Source organism: Babylonia areolata, chromosome 25 (assembly GCF_041734735.1).
Source record: "Babylonia areolata isolate BAREFJ2019XMU chromosome 25, ASM4173473v1, whole genome shotgun sequence".
NCBI lineage: Eukaryota > Metazoa > Mollusca > Gastropoda > Neogastropoda > Buccinidae > Babylonia > Babylonia areolata.
Window position 1 is genome coordinate 24609979 of NC_134900.1, and position 21944 is coordinate 24631922.

General features: G+C 43.3%; 2 protein-coding genes across 4 annotated transcripts in view; both read left to right on the plus strand.

Moving 5' to 3' along the window:
* Nucleotides 1–4653, plus strand: part of LOC143300062 (glycerate kinase-like) — a 34578-nt gene extending 29925 nt beyond the window's left edge. For 2 of the 3 annotated variants that reach the window (XM_076613617.1, XM_076613616.1), the window contains 2 exons: nt 744–863; nt 2937–4653. In XM_076613617.1, the coding sequence (XP_076469732.1) occupies nt 744–863; nt 2937–3160 (344 nt within the window). In that variant the 3' untranslated portion in view covers nt 3161–4653. The remainder of the gene's footprint in view (nt 1–743; nt 864–2936) is intronic. The other variant, XM_076613618.1, reaches the window with a different exon arrangement.
* Nucleotides 4654–14086: 9433 nt separating this feature from the next.
* Nucleotides 14087–21944, plus strand: part of LOC143299773 (stress response protein NhaX-like) — a 54889-nt gene continuing 47031 nt past the window's right edge. Inside the window, exon 1 of the mRNA XM_076613178.1 lies at nt 14087–14187. Coding sequence (XP_076469293.1) covers nt 14166–14187 — 22 coding nt within the window. The 5' untranslated portion in view covers nt 14087–14165. The remainder of the gene's footprint in view (nt 14188–21944) is intronic.

Genomic DNA, 21944 nt, shown 5'->3' on the forward strand with positions numbered 1-21944 from the left:
GTGTGGCATGCTTTGGTGTGTTGTGTGTGAGTGTTGTGGTGTGTTGTGTGGTGTGGTTTGTTGTCTTCAGTTTAACGTCTTTCCACTTGAAGTGATATTAGTGATATTAGTGGTGTGTGTGTGAGTGTTGTGGTGTGCTGTGCTGTGTTGTGTATGGGTGTTGTGGTGTGTGTGTGTGTGGTGGTGTGTTGTATGTGTGTAGTGTGGTGTGTGTGTGTGTCTGTGTCTGCGTGTGTGATGTGTATGATATTGTGTTGTGCTGTGATGTGTATTATACTGTGCGTCATGATGTGTGATGTGTCATGATTTGTGTTGTATCATGGTGTGTGTCACACATATTATGTCATGTGTGTCATGATGAGTAATGCGTCATGATGTGTGTCATGATGTATGACATGATGTGTAATGTGACATGATGTGACATGATTTATCATGATGTGTCACAGGGGGAGGTAAGGGTGGCAGGAACCAGGAGCTGGCCCTGGCAGCATGTCTACAGCTGTGTGATGTGTCATAATGTGTCATGGTGTGTTATGTGTCATGATGTGTCACAGAGGGAGGTAAGGGCGGCAGGAGCTGGCCCTGGCAGCAGGTCTACAGCTGTGTGATGTGTCATGATGTGTAAAGTGTCATGATGTATCACAGGGGGAGGTAAGGGCCTTAGGAACCAGGAGCTGGCCCTGGCAGCGGGTCTACAGCTGTGTCATGTGTCATGATGTGTAATGTGTCATGGTGTGTCACAGGGGGAGGTAAGGGCGGCAGGAACCAGGAGCTGGCCCTGGCAGCAGGTCTACAGCTTCAACAGGTGTTCCAGGTGTTCAGGGACAGGAAGGTCCCTGCCCAGGTGTTCCTGCTGTCTGCTGGTGGGTACTGCACTCACACACGCACACACACACACACACACACACACACACACACACCATCATCATCATCAGCAGCAGCAGCAGCAGCAGCATCATCATCATCATCATTAATCAGCATCAGCATCACAACACATCAATGAATACGCACCGCACCATCACACACACACACACACACACACACACACACACACACACACACACACACACACACACATTCCTTGATCTGTTTTGAATCTTCCAGAACTTTTCATATTTTATTCAACATAATATTATGGGCGTGTGTGGGGGAGTTTGGGGCATGAACAGAAATGATTTGTTTTCCCAGAAAGTATATCATCTGTTCAAGGCAGGCAAGAAGCCTCCCAAAAACATATTTTCTTATGTACTTATATACTTTTGTTTGAAAAAGATATATACTGTATGATCATGGTTTCCCCACTGCAATGGGAATCCATTTACAGCTTAATATTGTGTCAAGACCGCGACTTTCAAACTAGGAGGCCAGATTGCTCTGGCTCTTACTCTTAGTACTGCAGCCTCCGGGGCTAGTTGGGCCTTTGGGGATTGTCCCGAAGCCCTCTTGGCCGAGAGGGTGGGGATGTGTAACGTGGGCAAGATACTCTTCACTGTAATCAAATGGTAGCCCAGATTGTCGGAACAGCAGTTACCTCCTCTGCTCCTCTGACGGTCATCGTCAAACAGAACTGACTCTACATAGATATTTCTGTGAATATAGTATTAAATACTGTATATACAATCCGACATGACAGGAGATAGATATTTCTGCATATATGATATTAAATACTGTGTACAAAAATCCTACATGACTGGAAATAGATATTTCTGTATATATGATATTAGATACTTTAAAGGCAAATCCTACATGATAGGAGATAGATATTTCTGTATGAATAACATCAGATACTGTATATGTAAGTCCTACATGACAGGCATGGACAGATGAGACAGACCCACACAGGCATCATCAAGTGAACTGTTAATCGTCACAGACCAATATATCTACATACAAAACACAGCATACTGTATCCATGTAAACCCTACTGTATCCATGTAAACCCTACTGTATCCATGTAATCCCTACTGTAAACCCTACTGTATCCATGTAAACCCTACTGTATCCATGTAAATCCTACTGTAAACCCTACTGTATCCATGTAAACCCTACTGTATCCATGTAAATCCTACTGTAAACCCTACTGTATCCATGTAAATACTACTGTAAACCCTACTGTATCCATGTAAACCCTCCTGTATCCATGTAAATCCTACTGTAAACCCTACTGTATCCATGTAAATACTACTGTAAACCCTACTGTATCCATGTAAATCCAACAATATCCATATAAACCCAGCTGTATCCATGTAAATCCTACTGTATATCCTATTGTATGCTTATAAACCCTACTGTATACATGTAAATCCCACTGTAAACCCTACTGTATACATGTAAATCCTACTGTAAACCCTACTGTATCCATGTACGTCCTACTGTAAACCCTATTGTATCCAGGTAAACCCTACTGTATCCATGTAAATACTACTGTAAACCCTACCGTATCAAAGTAAATCCTACTGTAAACCCTACTGTATCCATGTAAATCCTACTATAAACCCTACTTTATCCATGTAAATCCTACTGTAAACCCTGCTGTATCCATGTAAAACCTACTGTATCCATGTAAATCCTACTGTAAACTGTATATACACAAAAGTGTGTCTTCACAAGTGACTGAGAACGTTGATGTTTTTGACTTTTTGCATTCATTATCAGTTGTTTCGCTTGTCAGTTTAACGACTTCTCTTTTATGAAGTCCTTTAAGTAATTTCCTGTAATTGTATTTAGATTTTTTTTTTTTTTTTCAAATTTCACCCACATTTCACCCTCATTTGCCCAGTTTCCCCCCAACCCTCCATTCATTTACATCTCCCACCCCTTCTAACCGATAATACTCAAATGTATTCATGAATACTTTAACAAAATGTCTTCAATCACCGATATGTATGACGGGACATGAAACAAAATTCCTCCTCCTACTGTAAACCCTACCTCAGGCACTGACGGCCAGGACGGCCCCACAGAGGCAGCAGGGGCCCTGGTGGACGAGAACTTTGCGGTGGACGCGGCGAGCCAGGGATTGAACCCTGAAACCTTCCTGGCCCACAACGACTCCTTCAGCCTGTGGTCCCAGTTTGCCAGGGGCAGGGATCACGTGGTGACCGGACTGACCGGCACGAACGTCATGGATATACATGTTCTGCTGGTGATGACCGCGTAGGTGGGACTGGGGGCGTGGCCCTGACGATGGAGCGTGGTTTTGGTAGAGGAATATCTTCATCATTATAGTTATCATTTGCTTCATCAGCATCTGCATCATTATCTTCAGCAGCAGCAGCAGCAGCATTGCTGTTGTTGTCATCATCTTCACATCCACCATTATCATCACCATCATCATCATTGTCATTATCATCACCGCCACCATTGCGTAACCATCATCATCACTATCTTACATGACAGTACATCATTATCACCATCATATATCATCACCATCATCATCACCACCATCATCACCATCATCATTATCATCACCACCATCACCACCACCACCATAGCCACCATAGCCACCATCATCGTTGTCATCATCATCATCATCATCACCATCATCATCATCATCACACTACCAACCACCACCACCACCACCATAACCACCATCATCGTCATCATCATCACCATCATCAATATCATCACAACCATCATCATCATCATCATCACCATCATTATCATCACACTACCAACCACCACCACCACCACCATAACCACCATCATCATCGTCATCATCATCATCACCCCTATCATCGTCATCATCATCATCACCACCATCATCATCATCACACTACCAACCACCACCACCACCACCATCACCACCATAACCACCATCATCGTCATCATCATCATCACCACCATTATCATCATCATCATTATCATCATCATCACCAGGTCAAAAGGTCCGGCGGTGTTGTGCGGTGGCCTACAGGATGTTTCAGTTTCAGTTTCAGTAGCTCAAGGAGGCGTCACTGCATTCGGACAAAACCATATACGCTACACCACATCTGCCAAGCAGATGCCTGACCAGCAGCGTAACCCAACACGCTTAGTCAGGCCTTGAGAAAAAAAAAAGGGGGAATAAATAATAGATAAGCTTACATAAATAAATAAATAAATAAATAATAATTATAATATAGAAAAAGGTAGCAGTAATAATAATAATAATAATAAAAAATAAAAATAAAAATGAAATAAAAATAAAAAACTGAAAAATAAGACAACAATGATGATAAATAAGCAAATAAATGAAAACATGAAGACACACATTCACACATACACCCACACGTGCATAACAGATATGCACCAAACATGCAGTTTCACAGATATGAAAGCACAGTCAAATACATATAAACGTACATGAGCTCCAACACACACACACACACACACACACACACACACACCACACACATTACCCTGCACCTCCTCTACCCCCCTCCTCCACACACTACGTATCGCAGCTTCCACGGCACACACACACACAAACACACACACACACACACTCACAGAGATGAACACTTACTTGTACAAGCACACACACATACGCCCATATCTCCCACCCCCAACCCCACACACATGTATACAAAGATATATATATATATACGTTCCAATATCCTGTTGCTCCCACAGTGTAGGCATGCATACACTCACATACCTCATCCTCTACCCCACCGCCCCCCCCCCCGCACCCCCACCTCCCCTCACACACACACACACACACACGCACGTGCACAGAATTCTCCTGACACTTGTGTACACTTACACTCTCTCGCATGCACAAACGCACTCAAAAGCACAGACCCACACATACACACAAACACACACATACACACACGCGCAGAGGCTGCCACTGATTGGCTGCAAGAGGGATGGGAAAAGATCTCTGATGCCAAGAACGTGGCGTCTAGTGTGTTGGTCAGTCTATTGTATTTGGAAAGGCCGACAGAGACTCTGTTCCGTTTTGAAGAAATTTGCGCAATGTTGGTTTGGAAATGATGCCGATATTTGTTTGATTTGCAAAGCATCGTGCTCTACCTTTCATGTTAGACTTGCGGCTGCTCCCTCTCTCTGCTTTTATTTCTTTAAGGCGATCGATGGTGTGATGGCCTTGTACCTGTTCTTTTTGATATTCTTTGACTTTTCTGAGGATTTCCGATTTTCCTAGATGTAGGCCGCTCGTTGGTGGTGCGTTACCAGCAAGTCTGTCAGCTCGCTCATTTCCCTTAACACCTGCATGTCCCGGGCAGTATGACCATGTGAGTTTTTTAATCTGAAAGTTGCGCATTGCCTTATGCCACTCTGGGCTTCCCATTCCGTTTTCAATTTTCTGTATGAGGTTCATTGAGTCTGTTAGAATCATGGCATGTTGGTTTCCGGGCGTATGGATGGACGATAGCCACTGGAAGGCATGTGTCGCAGCTTCAACTTCCATCGTTAGGCTGCATTCTCTTCCCAAATTGTTTTTCCATTTTGTTTCGCAGTGAATCGCCAACCAGACTGGTCTTTGGTGACTGAGCCATCTGTGTATATGATGATGTCCTCTTCTTTACTGTTTTCTTCCATGAGTAGCTTCACTTCCGCATCAGTTTTGCCCTCTGGCCATTCCCGACAATGTCTTCCTGGAGTGGGTGAAATGGCTGTGTTGAATAGATGGTTGAGGTTTTCGGGGTTTTTCTCCCATTCTTTTGTTTCTTTCAGGTCTTGTAGTCGGCATACTAGCTTGATTGTGTCTTCTGCTTGCCCCATCCATGATCTTCCTCGTCCTAGACGGCTGCCTTTTGGTTCTTTGACTGCGTCATGCAGTGGGTTTTGAGGGTTTTCTAATGCTTTAAAGTAGGTCTTGACCTGTTCTACCTTGTTTCTGGCCTGCACTGAAGGAAGGTCAACCAAAGGTATTGAACAACGCCACCTCTTCCTGCTATACCAATCACTCGTCCTCAGTGTGATCGACTACGGACTTGGGCTAACAACACCGTCTCAAAGCAACCTCCTAAAATTAGAAAGAGTACAAAATGAAGCTATGAGGCTGATCCTTGGAACAACAAAAGACACGCCCACAGAAACCATGCGACAGGATGATGTCATGTGATGATGACCGATGAGCTTTGTGGGGTCAGTGACAGTGCCGTATGGTGTGACACTGTATCACTGCGTCAGGAGTCGGTGACGGATGACGCGATCAGTGCAGCATTTTGACCGGTGTCCGTGTAGATGAGGGTCGCAGTTTCCCTTCTTCCTCCATTGATCGCATCAAGTCCAAACCTACCTCTCTGTACAGACTCTTCGTACAGACCTGAGGCTGTGGCCACATCGATTCAGCATTGAACTTCTGCCTCTTGTGTTCACCAGTTTTCTGGGTTTCACACCTTTTCTCTGATTTTCCTCACTCCAGCCAGGGTGTGAATGGGTTGCAGACGTTGGTTGAGGGGTGGGGGCGTGGGGGGGTTTGAAAGGGCGGCAGGAAGGAGAGGATTGGGCCCCGCCTGCCTCCTTCCTTGTGTTACCTACAGTGGTGATGAGTTTGCTGCCCACATTGCTGTGAGACCTTTAACCTTTTGACCTTTCTGAACCATGCATCAGGTTTAGTTGTTTTCCCTGGATTGATATTGATTTCAAAACCCACCTGATTTTTTTTGTGGGCTTTTTTTTTGTGTGTGTATGTGTTTTTTGGGTATTTTTGGTGCTCTTTTCTTTGCATCCTAGGTTTTTATTGTTTACCCATTGTTTTCTTCAAAAGAATGTGTCTCTTGAACTCATCAGACTTGCAATTTGAACCACGCAAATTTACTTGCATTTGTCATTTTCTTTATCACCCTCAAGGCTGTGGTCTGTAGCAATAATGATGATAATAGTGATTACAATAAGAACGATGGTGATGATAAGAAGAACGTGTAAAAGTGTTTTGAAACCTCTCAAAGTGCTTTACTATAACGTGTCTGTCACACACAAAACGCACAAGAACACACACATGCATTCATGCACACACACAACACACACACACACACACACACACACACACACAATAGGTCCACTGAATACAGGTATGGAAAGGAGTGCCTTAGCTATGTAGAGACTGCTTGAAAAGGAATGCTTTTAGATTTGTTTTAAACTTAACATTGCGACACCTGCATGGTAGCGTAAAATGAAATGCAGTACATCTTCATTCATCTAACTGGAAATTATCTGTGCAATCAAAGACTGGACACTCACACCTCACAGTCTCTCAGCCCACAGTGGACATTGACACACACATGATTTTGACAAAGGTTGAACTGAAACATCAAGAGGGAGGCATATTATTTAGCTGAATAAAAACATGAAAATGATAAAACACAGCAGATTCATTTCTTACACTGTAAAAGAGGTATGTTCTGAAATAATAATGTGTTTTAAGGAACACTTTTCAGATTAGGAAACACTGCTATAAATTTACCATTTCAGAATAAGAACCATTGTTATGAATTTATCATCATATATTCATAAATGCAATGTTCAGCGCTAAAGGCATAGAATGCAAGCATGCAGTAAAACAAATATGATCTAATTAATGATTTAATTAAACATGTACATGGTGTTGTTCATTCAGTCATTGACGATTTCTGTTAGGATTGCTGAATTGATTGTTGTTTGATTGATTGATTGGTTATTTTGATTGATGTGTTGATTGATATGTTGTTGATTGATTGATTGGTGATTTTGATTGATTTGTTGATTGATGTTTTTGATTGATTGATTGGTAATTTTGATTGATTTGTTGATTGATTGATTGGTGATTTTGATTGATGTGTTGATTGATTGGTGATTTTGATTGATTTGTTGATTGATTGATGGGTAATTTTGATTGATTTGTTGATTGATTGATTGGTGATTTTGATTGATTTGTTGATTGATTGATTGGTGATTTTGATTGATTTGTTGATTGATGTGTTGTTGATTGATTGATTGGTGATTTTGATTGATTTGTTGATTGATATGTGGTTGATTGATTGATTGATTGGTGATTTTGATTGATTTGTTGAGTGATGTGTTGTTGATTGATTGATTGGTGATTTTGATTGATTTGTTGATTGATATGTGGTTGATTGATTGATTGATTGGTGATTTTGATTGATTTGTTGATTGATTGATTGATTGGTTGGTGATTTTAATTGATTTGTTGATTGATATGTTGTTGATTGATTGATGGGTGATTTGATTGATTTGTTGATAGATATTGTTGGTTGAAATGTTATGGGTGTGCATTTTTAGTCAGAAAGGTTAACGGACGTAACAGATTTTCCCATGTGAAATAATGAATTTCGATTGATTTGGTGTGATTTGACGATTTGCATGTAGGAGAGGCGTTGCAACAGAATCAATTTGGTGTTGGTCTTGTGATCCAGTGTTCACCGGTGATCAGGGTTCGAGGCCCTGTTTCAGCATGGTGCTGTGTCCTTGGGGAAAGGCAGTTTTCCTTGATTGTCCTCTCTCCACTGGGATAATATGAATGGGTTCCTGAATATGGTTGCTGTAGGTTAACTCACTCAGTACAGCCAGTCCTCTCTTCTCCTCTACACAGACCCCTCGGATGTCCAGTGGGTGTCTGAATGACCCAACCTTTAGCTTCCGTCGTCAGAATTGTGGTATTCTTTGTCAACATTCACCTCTTCAGTATTAGAGTGTTCCGCTTGCAATGTTTTGATGATGGTAATTGGGATGAAATGCTGTTAACGTCGTCTCTTTCACCGTTCGTATGGAGAGAGTTAAAACGGCAGAATGAGAGTCCTACACACTGGATATGAATTCACTGCCCCAGTGGCTGTGAAAGCCAGTGGAACCTTTCTTCTTCTTCTTCTTCTGCGTTTGTGGGCTTCAACTCCCACGTTCACTCGTATATACGCGAGTGGGCTTTTTACGTGTATGACTGTTTTTACCCCGCCATGTAGGCAGCCATACTCCGCTTTCGGGGGTATGCATGCTGGGTATGTTCTTGTTTCCATAACCCACCAAACGCTGACATGGATTACAGGATCTTTAACGTGCGTATTTGATCTTATGCTTGCGTATACACACGAAGGGGGTTCAGGCACTGGCAGGTCTGCACGTATGTTGACCTGGGAGATCGGAAAAATCTCCACCCTTTACCCACCAGGCGCCGTCACCGTGATTCGAACCCAGGACCCTCAGATCGAAAGTCCAACGCTTTAACCATTCGGCTATGGCGCCCGTCAGTGGGACCTTTCAATTTTTCACCTTTTCGAGGTGAATAGCTGAGTACTTTGATTCCATCGTAATGTCTGATGCATGTTTTAATCACTATGCCAATGGTGCCATGTAATGATGTCATACCTAATTATTTATCAATCAGATTTTATGATTATGTATTAAACAGAGTGCTTTGTTGCTGTTTATTGGAATCCGGTCTGTTTGATGTTTATCAAACTTGTTTTTTTTCTTCTCACTTTGCCTCCAATTTCTCTAAGATTTGATGTGGACATCTTGTGTTTAAATGTTAACATTTCTTTATGTGATTCTTGTCTTTGTCTTTTTTGTTTGTTTGTGGTTAGATACTTAAACATGCTTATGATATATTATGTGAACATGTATACAGCTATTTGACGCTGCAGTAGAGGATATATACGTGCGTTCAAACATACTTATACATGTGCCTGCATGCAGACACACACACACGCACACACGCACGCACACACGCACGCACGCACACACACACACAACATATACTCACACACTATCTCTCTCTCTATCTTACACACACATTCACATGTACATACACACTCGCACACACACACACACACACACACACACACACACACACAGCACATCACCACACCACATCACATTATACCACACAAGGTATTGGCGCTTGGTAACAGTTGAGATTTTTCTGTATTTGTGATTATGAGAGGTCCTCGTTAAATTTGTAAAAATAAAAAATGACCAAGGTTCGAGAGAGGAACAGAGATGGATGATGCATGCACAAGTTACTTACACTCTCTCCTTATACCAATAGCAGGACCATATGGTTATTTAAGTTTACTATTAACCTAAGAATAGGCAGAACTTAAACAGCGCATAGTGGCACTGACTCAAAAACAGATCTATGCAACACAAATTTCCAGTTAAGCACAAATCATCTTCAAACAGCACACAGCCCTAAGTTATTCAGTTCACCCTACATTGAATTAAACAGCATCTACTAAGCAGCACACAGCCACCTAAACAGATGAAAATAGCTATCGATCAATTGCACTAACGTGCCGTACCGGAAAGATATTCGAAAAAATCGTTTTAAATAGATTGCTACACTACTGTGAAAAAAAGAGAAGAAATCATACCAATAAACCAAGCAGGACTTAGAAAAAGAAGGTATGCAATTGAGCATTAATTTTTTGATTAAACTATCTACTCAAGTGAAGCAACAATTTGCTCGTAGAAAAAGTGTTCTTGCAATATTCTTTGATGTTAAAAAGGCATATGACCAAGTATGGAATAAACAGTTACTGTTAAAGTTGAAAACTACAGGCCTAAGTGGAAATATGGACAATTATGTTAAGTGCTATTTATCAAATAGAACTCTGCAAGCTAGAATAGGAACTCTAGACACGGGAATTCCACAAGGATCAATCATATCACCCATCCTTTTTAATATCCTTATACAGGATCTTCCTAAATCGATGTCAAAAAATGTTACGTTGGTTCAATATGCTGATGATGTCTGCATGTGGATGAACATCACATTGAAGAAGTCAACGCCACAAAGAACACAAGATTACATTAGGAGATTATATCGACAGATCTTAGCAGCCTTGGCCGATGCATGTTTGAAAATGGATTATCATTGTCCACCGATAAAACCAATATGATTTTATTTAATCCCGGAAGCAACCCATCTAAGTTACCAACTTCCAAACTACTTGGAGAACCTTTAGAATACAAGCAATGTGTCAAATGTTTGGGAGTTTTCCTTATAACAAAACTGAAGTGGACTGTTCATTTCGACTATATACTAAAAGATATTTAAATCTCTTAAAGATCATTAGTAAACAGCCTTGGGGGGATGGATGTAAAAACTTAAATTCACCTGTGTACAGCACTCAAATGATGAAAACTTACATTTGGCCAAGAAGTGTACTTTAGTGCCCCGAAATATTTACTTAAACAGTTACAAAATTTAGATTGTAAAGTTTATAAACTTGCACTGGGTGTCCCTAGTCACGCATCAGTTTTGGAAACATACAGAGAAGCTGGAATTCTACCACTTGACGAATATCGAGAACTTATAACATCAAAGTTTGTAATAAGAGCTAGCGCAAGTGATAACTACATTGGAGAGGAGTTGAAAATTAGATCAGATACAGACTTTCCGAAAAGGGCCAACTTCATATCTTAAATGACAACAGCAACATATACTTCTGACTTAATCGAAAGTTCGGGATAGATAGAAAAAATGTGGCTGCCGCACATACTTCCACACCTATACCATAATGGGAGACACAGAGACCAGCTTTTGATGTAAACTATTGTAATCAGAAAAACGATGAAGATATTAACATGAAAGTGAATGCAAACATCCGTCTACATGAAAAGTTTCAAAACTATTTCCAGGTGTTTACAGATGGTTAAGTACTTGAGAATAAAACACGGGTGCAGTCCTGCACTTAAAATTGAAAGGTCATTTTATCTTGGAAGTAAGCTATCTATATTTACAGCGGAACTATTGGCAATTATGTTTGCGTTGGAATATCTGATAAATCTCCCAGTAATTATATTCAGGGTCGTTTTATTGGTTGACTCTAAGTCAGTCTTACATGCGTAAGAATTGTTTGATATAAAAACTCGACCAGATCTTAATTTTGAAATATATTATTATTGCACATTATATCAGCCAAAGGCAGAACTATTGAATTTTGCTGGGTACCCTCTCATATTGTATAAACGGAAATGAAATGGCCGACAGAGCAACAAAAAAGGGTGCACAAAGAATAGACAATACTTTTGAAATAGTTATCAGTCAGTTTCAGAATGTTGCAGACTTCTCGAAACTTCCATATGGAGCAGATGTCAAACAAGTGCTGATGACAGGATTTCATACCCAAAGGAAAAGAGAATAACTGAAATTACACGATACAAATTGATGGATTTCCCACCGTTCTATCATAGACTGGTAGCCTCTGGTGATTCGAATAAGACTAGACGCTTTCAAGATAAAGTTTATCAAAAACGTTTCTTGTGTTTGTGGTAAACAGATCTCACGAAATCATATTTTATTTCAGTGCTAAACAATTGTCAGGCTACTTCCAAAGTCTTGTAAAGTAAGAACATTTTCAGAACAAAACATAGAAGAAATAATGTCCAACCAATTACTGTTGATTGAAATTGACAAATCCCTGTTACATAGTCCAGTAGGAGTGTTTCTGTGATGCCATCTTCCGATTTTGAATTTCATTGATTTTTTTTCCTTTATTGGTGTTTATGTTGTCAGTTGCCGTTTCACAGATATTTACGAATTGTTGATTCCAATGTTCTAGTTTATCTTTTTATTTTATGTATCCCCCTTTAACCACCATCTCCAACCCTAAATCACACACACACACACACACACACACACACGACACGACACATCTAACATCACTCAAAGTGAAAAGACGTTGAATTAAAGAAAGAAGGAACTTTCTCCTCATACCAACAGCATGGCTGTATGGTTATTATAGTGTTTACTATTAACATTAGAATAGGCAGAACTAAAACAGCGCATAGCGGCACCAACTCAAACAGAACTAAACAACACAAATTTCCGGCAAAGTCACTAATCATCTTCAAGCAGCACATAGCCCTTAAGTTATGCAGTTCACCCTACATTAAACAGCATCTACAGAGCAGCACGCACCTAAAGGAAAAGGAATAAAAGAGAGAGAGAGGGTGAGAGAGAGAGGGTGGTGAGAGAGAGAGAGAGGGAGGGTGAGAGAGAAATGGTGAGAGAGAGAGAGAGAGAGAAGGTGAGAGAGAGGGGGGGTGAGAGAGAGTGGTCCATAACTTTTTGTGCACCCATGTATATCTATCGGTTCAGAGTGAAGCCGTACCCCCCCCCCCCCCCACCCCCTACCCTTCGAATCTCCAATCGTGCCCCCCTCCTCCCCCTTCCCCCCTCCACACACACCTGTGGTAACGTGACCCAGAAGTGGTGGTGCTTGGCGGAGTGTGACGGGGGTTGCACAGTGCCTGCACGTGATACAGGTCTGACACCTGGGCTTCTGGCCTCACCCGTGTGTGTGTTTGTACACCTCGACTGCTGCGTTGTTCTGAGGGGAACAGGGATGGACAGAGAATGATTGAATGAATGAATAATATTTATTTTCTAACGGTAGAGATATAAGCATATTGGCAGACTTCCATGACTTCCTTTCATTTAAGACACACACAGTCACTTACATATTCACTGTCTCTGTCTGTCTGTCTGTTTGTCTGCCTGTCTCTCTCTCGCTCGCTCGCTCGCTGTCTCTCTCTTCAACTCAAACTCGAATGTTTTATTGAGGGTAAAGAGATACAATTTTCTTTTCATGATACCCGCGTAAAACGCATCAACTTAACCAGGGAAAATAGATAAACAATTCATATGCTTTTTTTCTCTCCCACCTCTCTCTCTCTCTCTTTCTTACCCACATTTTCTTTCATGAATCTCATAGTTGTTTGTACATGTATTGTATCATTGTTCTTGCCAATTTCTTTTGATATGTGTTGTTATTGTTTTGCAATGTAACTTTTGATTGTCTCTGACATCCCCGTCGCAGGCATTGTTGCCATCAACGTCAAAACGGAACACGTGCAACACAACACAAGTATGTTCACACACCACGTGCAAAACGTGTCTTTCTTGTACGTCAGCTCGCATTGTGGTCTCCAAAGTTTCACGTCGCCGTGTAGACGGCTGGACTAAAAAAACCACTGCTCGTAAACAGGTAAACTTGGAGATATTCCAAACTACGATCAATGTTTTAAGAAAAAAAACTTAACTGACGGTGGAAAACAATAGCAAAACCTGGCAAAATGCCTTAATGTGGAAAACTGAGCGTCCAGCATCGTGTTGTGTGTCGTCAAAAGGATTCGAATGCTATCGAGAGGGACCAGTTTCCTGTACTGTGTTGAGAGCATGAATTGAAGGAGCTGTGGCTGACAGTGTCGGAATGCACGTTATACATGTTGAAGGTTGGTGTATTGTGTGTAAGGTGTATTGTGTGTAAGGTGTGCTGTGTGTATGGTGTGTTGTGTGTAAGGTGTGCGGTGTCAGGTGTGTAGTGTGCAAGGTGTGTTGTATGTGAGGTGTATTGCGTGTAAGGTGTGTTGTGTGTGAGGTGTGTAGTGTGTAAGGTGTGTTGTGTACAAGGAGTGTTGTATGTAAGGTGTATTGTGTGTAAGGTGTGCTGTGGTGTGTAAGATGTGTTGTGTGCAAGGAGTGTTGTGTACGAGGTGTGTTGGGTGTTAGGTGTGTTGTGTGCATGGTGTGTTGTGTACGAGGTGTGTTGTGTGTAAGGTGTGTTGTGTGTTAGGTGTGTTGTGTGTAAGGTGTGTTGTGTACGAGGTTTATTGTGTGTAAGTTGTGTTGGGTGTGTTGTGTGTAAGGTGCATTGTGTGTAAGGTATGTTGTGTGTTAGGTGTGTTGTGTGTAAGGTGTGTTGTGTCAATTGTGTTTTGTGTGTAATATATGAAGTGTGCAATGTGTGTTGTGTGTATGGTGTGTTACGTAAACTGTGTGATGTATGTAAGGTGCATGTATGGTGTGTTGTGTGAATTGTGTGATGTGTGTAAATGTGTTGTGTGTTGTGTGTGCTGTGTGTAAGGTGAGTTGTGTGCAATAATTATTATGTGTTGTGTGCAAGTGTATTGTGTGTTAGGTGCATTTTTCTTTTTTACTGCGTGGTGATCTTATTGAGACATTTGATAAGCTGTTCAACGGTCATGTCAACAAAGAGACTAGTTAAAAGCCTCAGAGTATGTTTTTCCTGCTACTACTACAACTACAACAACAACAACTACTACTACAACTACAATTACTGCTGCTGATGCTGCTGTTACTGAGGCCTCTTCTCTCTTCCTTCTTTCCATTCCCCACCTCTGTGTGTGTGTGTGTGTGTGTGTGTGTGTGTGTGTGTGTGTGTGTGTGTGTGTGTGCGCGTGTGTGTGTGTGTGTGTATGTGTGTGTGCGTGTGGTGTGGGGGGAGCTCTATGTTCCCCCACGTCAAAATTACACCAGGTATAGAACCACTGCTGACCACTATTGACCATGACCCAAAAGTGCTCACACTACGTAATTTTGTTACATCTGTCCATTATCATTATCACTATGTCGTAGCAGATGTTTGACCACTGCTTGACCGCTACTGACCACTGTTGTACACTATCAGAGTTCAACTTGCATCACTTTGTGATTCACTCGGACGTCTTGGCAGGGTTTAACCATTAGCTGACCATCCACGTCAGCTCACGTTAATTTTGGATGCATGAAGAGTGGGAGAGTGGTGGGGGAGGGGGGGGGGGGCACGTAAGGGGGGGGGGGTTGCTGGGGAGGGAGAGTTTGGAGAAAGAGTTATCATGAATGATTCATGTCATTTGTTTTTTTTTCTTTCATGTAAGCGCCCTGATGAGTTCTTAGATAGAAAGGGCGCTGTATAAATGTACATTATTATTATTATTATTATTTACTGCTGTTGGCCATTACTGACCATTTCTTGCCATTTCTAACCATTGCCGCCCACTGCGCAAAAATCGTCAGAATGCGTTGTTTAATCAGGTTTCAGAATTATTATGACGTACTAACCCCAGTATACATACCACCACTGATAACTGACCACTGCTAACCACTGACCACCACTGACTACTACCGCCGGACCACTGACCACCACTGACCACTGCTGACCAGTACCCAACGGTGTAAGTATGATAAACAAAGGCCTGGGGATCATAGACCTGGGGGGAACATAAACCTTGGGGAACTTAGACCTGGGGGAATATAAACCTGGAGGAACTTAGACCTGGGGGAATATAAACCTGGAGGAACTTAGACCTGGGGGATCTTAGACCTGGGGGAACATAAACGTGGAGGAACTTAGACCTGGGGGAATATAGACCTGGGGGAATATAGACCTGGAGGAACTTAGACCTGGGGGAATATAGACCTGGGGGAACTTAGACCTTGAGGAACTTAGACCTGGGGGAATATAGACCTGGGGGAACTTAGACCTTGAGGAACTTAGACCTGGAGGAATATAGACCTGGGGGAATATAGACCTGGGGGAACATAAACCTGGAGGAACTTAGACCTGGAGGAATATAGACCTGGGGGAATATAGACCTGGGGGAACTTAGACCTTGAGGAACTTAGACCTGGGGGATCTTAGACCTGGGGGAACATAAACCTGGAGGAACTTAGACCTGGGGGAATATAGACCTGGAGGAACTTAGACCTGGGGGAATATAGACCTGGGGGAACTTAGACCTTGAGGAACTTAGACCTGGGGGATCTTAGACCTGGGGGAACATAAACCTGGAGGAACTTAGACCTGGGGGAATATAGACCTGGAGGAACTTAGACCTGGGGGAACATAAACCTTGGGGAACTCAGACCTGGGGGAACATAAACCTGGAGGAACTTAGACCTTGAGGAACTTAGACCTGGGGGAATATAGACCTGGGGGAACTTAAACCTGGGGGAACTTAGACCTGGGGGATCTTAGACCTGGGGGAGTATAGACCTGGGGGAACATAAACCTGGAGGAACTTAGACCTTGAGGAACTTAGACCTGGGGGAATATAGACCTGGGGGATCTTAGACCTGGGGGAGTATAGACCTGGGGGAACATAAACCTGGAGGAACTTAGACCTTGAGGAACTTAGACCTGGGGGAACATAAACCTGGAGGAACTTAGACCTGGGGGAATATAGACCTGGGGGAACATAAACCTGGAGGAACTTAGACCTGGGGGAATATAGACCTGGGGGAACATAAACCTGGAGGAACTTAGACCTGGGGGAATATAGACCTGGGGGTCTTAGACCTGGGGGAACTTAGACCTGGGGGAACACAAACCTTGGGGAACATAGACGTGGAAATCATGCTTTCTGGGTCACAGACGATCGAAAGTGCTTGGAAAATAGTCGCTTGTTTCAGAAGGTAAATTATGATTCCGAAACCTCAAAGTAACGACAGATGTGTTCCTGTGGACAGTGATCAATTCGAGAGAGTGTGAAGTGGGGAAGAGTGCATTATAAAACATGGACATAACTTTGTCATTCTGACAAACGAGAAAGACGACTCAAAAATCATATCCATAGCAGAAACAACAGTGCCGTCATACTTCCACTCTCAACCCACACCCCACCCACTTTCTCTCTCTCTCTCTCTCTCTTTCACGAGTGTGTTTGCGGTCCCGTAAATTTCACAGGGGTTATCTTGTTCAAGTTCCCGTCATTTTCATAAGTTGTGTTCCCGTTATTTTCACAAGTTTGTTCGTGTTGCCGTCATTTACACAGGTTGTTCGTGTTGCCGTCATTTACACAGGTTGTTCGTGTTGCCGTCATTTACACAAATTGTTCGTGTTGCCGTCATTTTCACAAGTGTGTGTGTGTGTGTGTGTGTGTGTGTGCACTTTAGGGACTGGAGCGACATCATATGGCCATAATTACCGCCCTTTGATGGCTGAACAAACCTCCGTCAAGCCAGACAACTGCCAGTTACCCAAACCATACATCACAGCACTGAACTTGCTAGCACACACACACACACACACACACACACACACACACACACACACACACACACACAGGGGAATGACCCTCAGTGTAGTAGCATGAGCTGCGCTGTACTGCACTGTACTGTAAAACATATTAATATTGATAGTTATAAAAATAATAATAAATAGAAGAAGAAGAAGAAGAAGAAGAAGAAGGTGAAAATAATAATAACAATACTACTACTGTAGATCAAAAAGCCGTGCAAGCTTCCACAATAACCCCTTACCTGACTGTGTGTGTTCTTATGTCTGTAGGCCTATGTTCTTATCATTGGCTGTGTGTGTGTGTGTGTGTGTGTGTGTGTGTGTGTGTGTGTGTGTGTGTGTGTGTGTGTGTGTGTGTGTGTTGATTTGGTGTATGGAGCAGCCACCAAAATATCCCACATGAGGCATTAATAAAGTGATTTTCTGTTGTATTGTATTATGTTGTATTGCATTTATTACTTTTGTTTTTACTGACATTCTTCTTCTACTTCTTGGTAGTAGTAGTAGTAATAGTAGTAGTAGTAGTATGATTGATGATGATTGATGAGGAGGAGGAGAAGGAGGAGGAGGAGTGAATGAATGAATGAATGAATGAATGAATGAATGAATGAATGAACGATTGAATGAGTGAATGAATGAATGAATGAATGAGTGGAGAGGGGGTAGGTGTGCGTGCTTTTTTCTTCATCGTCCAAATGATGACATGCATGATTAGCAGCGGTGTGAGGGGTGTATAGCAATACCACCACAGCCAGTGTATAACTAGGCACACAGTATATTATGAGGTGAGAGGTGTATAGCAATACCATCAGAACCAGTGTATAACTAGGCACACAGTATGCGAGGTGAGAGGTGTATAGTGTCTAACCAGGCACACAGTATGTGAGGTGAGAGGTGTATTGTGTCTAACCAGGTACACGGTATGTGAGGTGAGGGGTGTATAGTGTCTAACCAGGCACACAGTATGTGAGGTGAGAGGTGTATAGTGTCTAACCAGGCACACGGTATGTGAGGTGAGAGGTGTATAGTGTCTAACTAGGCACACAGTATGTGAGGTGAGGGGTGTATAGTGTCTAACTAGGCACACGGTATGTGAGTTGAGAGGTGTATAGTGTCTAACTAGGCACACAGTATGCGAGGTGAGAGGTGTATAGTGTCTAACCAGGCACACAGTATGTGAGGTGAGGGGTGTATAGTGTCTAACCAGGCACACAGTATGTGAGGTGAGAGGTGTATAGTGTCTAACCAGGCACACGGTATGTGAGGTGAGAGGTGTATAGTGTCTAACTAGGCACACAGTATGTGAGGTGAGAGGTGTATAGTGTCTAACCAGGCACACAGTATGTGAGGTGAGAGGTGTATAGTGTCTAACCAGGCACACGGTATGTGAGTTGAGAGGTGTATAGTGTCTAACTAGGCACACAGTATGTGAGTTGAGAGGTGTATAGTGTCTAACCAGGCACACGGTATGTGAGGTGAGGGGTGTATAGTGTCTAACTAGGCACACTGTATGTGAGGTGAGAGGTGTATAGTGTCTAACCAGGCACACGGTATGTGAGGTGAGGGGTGTATAGTGTCTAACCAGGCACACGGTATGTGAGTTGAGAGGTGTATAGTGTCTAACCAGGCACACAGTATGTGAGTTGAGAGGTGTATAGTGTCTAACCAGGCACACGGTATGTGAGGTGAGGGGTGTATAGTGTCTAACCAGGCACACGGTATGTGAGTTGAGAGGTGTATAGTGTCTAACCAGGCACACAGTATGTGAGTTGAGAGGTGTATAGTGTCTAACCAGGCACACGGTATGTGAGGTGAGGGGTGTATAGTGTCTAACCAGGCACACGGTATGTGAGTTGAGAGGTGTATAGTGTCTAACCAGGCACACAGTATGTGAGTTGAGAGGTGTATAGTGTCTAACCAGGCACACGGTATGTGAGGTGAGGGGTGTATAGTGTCTAACCAGGCACACGGTATGTGAGGTGAGAGGTGTATAGTGTCTAACCAGGCACACGGTATGTGAAGTGAGGGGTGTATAGTGTCTAACCAGGCACACGGTATGTGAGGTGAGGGGTGTATAGTGTCTAACCAGGCACACGGTATGTGAGGTGAGAGGTGTATACCAACTCCACCAGAACCAGTGTCTGACGAGGCATGAAGTGTCTGTGCCAACAGCAGCAGCAGCAGCAGCAGCAGCAGGAATGAAGTACTAATTGGGGACAGGACATAGGTGATAAGTGCCAGACCTCAGCTGAAGGACACTCGTACACGTGAAAGTGGAGTGTCTGTGCGTGTGTGTGTGGGGGTGGGTGGGGGGTGGGGGTGGGGTTAGTGGGTGTACTTGTGTGTGCATGCGTGTGTGGGGATGGGGATGGGGGGTTGGGGGGGGTCAGTGGGTGTGTTTGTGTGTGTGCGTGGGTGGATTGGTGTGCGTGTGTGTGCATGTTTTTTGTTGTTGTTTTCTTGTGTGTGTGTGTTTCAGTTTGTTTCTCAAGGATGCGTCCTTGCGTTAGGACAAACCCATATACGTTACACCTCATCTCCTAGGCAGATGCCTGACCAGCAGCATAACCCAACGCGCTTAGTCAGGCCTTGAGTGCATGCTTACACATTCGTATACTTATCAGAGTGAACTCCTTAGACAGAATTTTGCCAGAGGACAACACTCTCGTTGCCATGGGTTCTTTCACAATGTGCCAAGTGCGTGCTGCACACTGGACCTCGGTTCATCGTCTCATCCGAATGACTAGTCACTCACGGCTTTGATTTTCCAGTCAAACTTGAGAGAAAGGACGAGAGCGGGATTCGAACCCAGACCTTGACGGGTTGTGTATTGGCAAGTTGAGCGTCTTTAACCACTCTGCCACCTGTCTCTCTGCCGCTTTCTGAACTACCTCAGCTTCATTTTGTCGTTGTTGCTGTTGTTGTCTATGTAATTGTTCACACACACCGACGGGCGCAATAGCCGAGTGGTTAAAGCGTTGGACTGTCAATCTGAGGGTCCCGGGTTCGAATCACGGTGACGGCGCCTGGTGGGTAAAGGGTGGAGATCTTTACGATCTCCCAGGTCAACATATGTGCAGACCTGCTAGTGTCTGAACCCCCTTCGTGTGTATATGCAAGCAGAAGATCAAATACGCACGTTAAAGATCCTGTAATCCATGTCAGCGTTCGGTGGGTTATGGAAACAAGAACATACCCAGCATGCACACCCCCGAAAACGGAGTATGGCTGCCTACATGGCGGGGTAAAAACGGTCATACACGTAAAAGCCCACTCGTGTGCATACGAGTGAACGCAGAAGAAGAAGAAGAAGTTCACACACACCGAACAGTGAAATGATGCCCTGTGAGCTGTGCACTAGCGCCAAGGAAGCACTATGATAGCAGCCCAGGTGTGCGTGCCAACAGCAACTCAGGAGAGCTGACTGGCGGCAGGAGGCCAGGTGAGAGGTTGCCAGACCTCGGAGGTGAGTGACACCCAGGTATCCATCATCCACACCACACATCGCTCCACGTCTGGTGCCATGTCCAGCTCTCAGGTTCTTTGTCATTTCGGGTCCGACGATAAACCCGAGGCCCCTTGTGCAGCACGAGAAAGAACCCTCGACAACAAAAGGGCTGCTGTCTCTGGCAGAGTTCTGTAGAAAAATCCACTTTGATAGCGAAAGCAATACACTTCCAGAATGAAAAAAGAAGTTAAAAGATGTATGTATCATATGTGGATGGTACTGCTCACACATGCGAGCGCACACGCGCGCGCGCACACACACACACACACACACACACACACACACACACACACACACACACTCACACATAGCCTAGAGATAGCGCGTCCGTCTAGGAAGCGAGAGAATCTGAGCGCGCTGGTTCGAATCACGGCTCAGCCGCCGATATTTTCTCCCCCTCCAGCAGACCTTGAGTGGTGGTCTGGACGCTAGTCATTCGGATGAGACGATAAATCGATGTCCCGTGTGCAGCATGCACGTAGCGCACGTAAAATAACCCACGGCAACAAAATGGTTGTTCCTGGCAACAATCTGTAGAAAATTCCACTTCGATAGGAAAAACAAATAAAACTGCACGCAGGAAAAAAAACAGCAACAACAAAATGGGTGGCACTGTAGTGTAGCGACGCGCTCTCTCTGGGGAGAGCAGCCCGAATTTCATACAGAGAAATCTGTTGTGATAA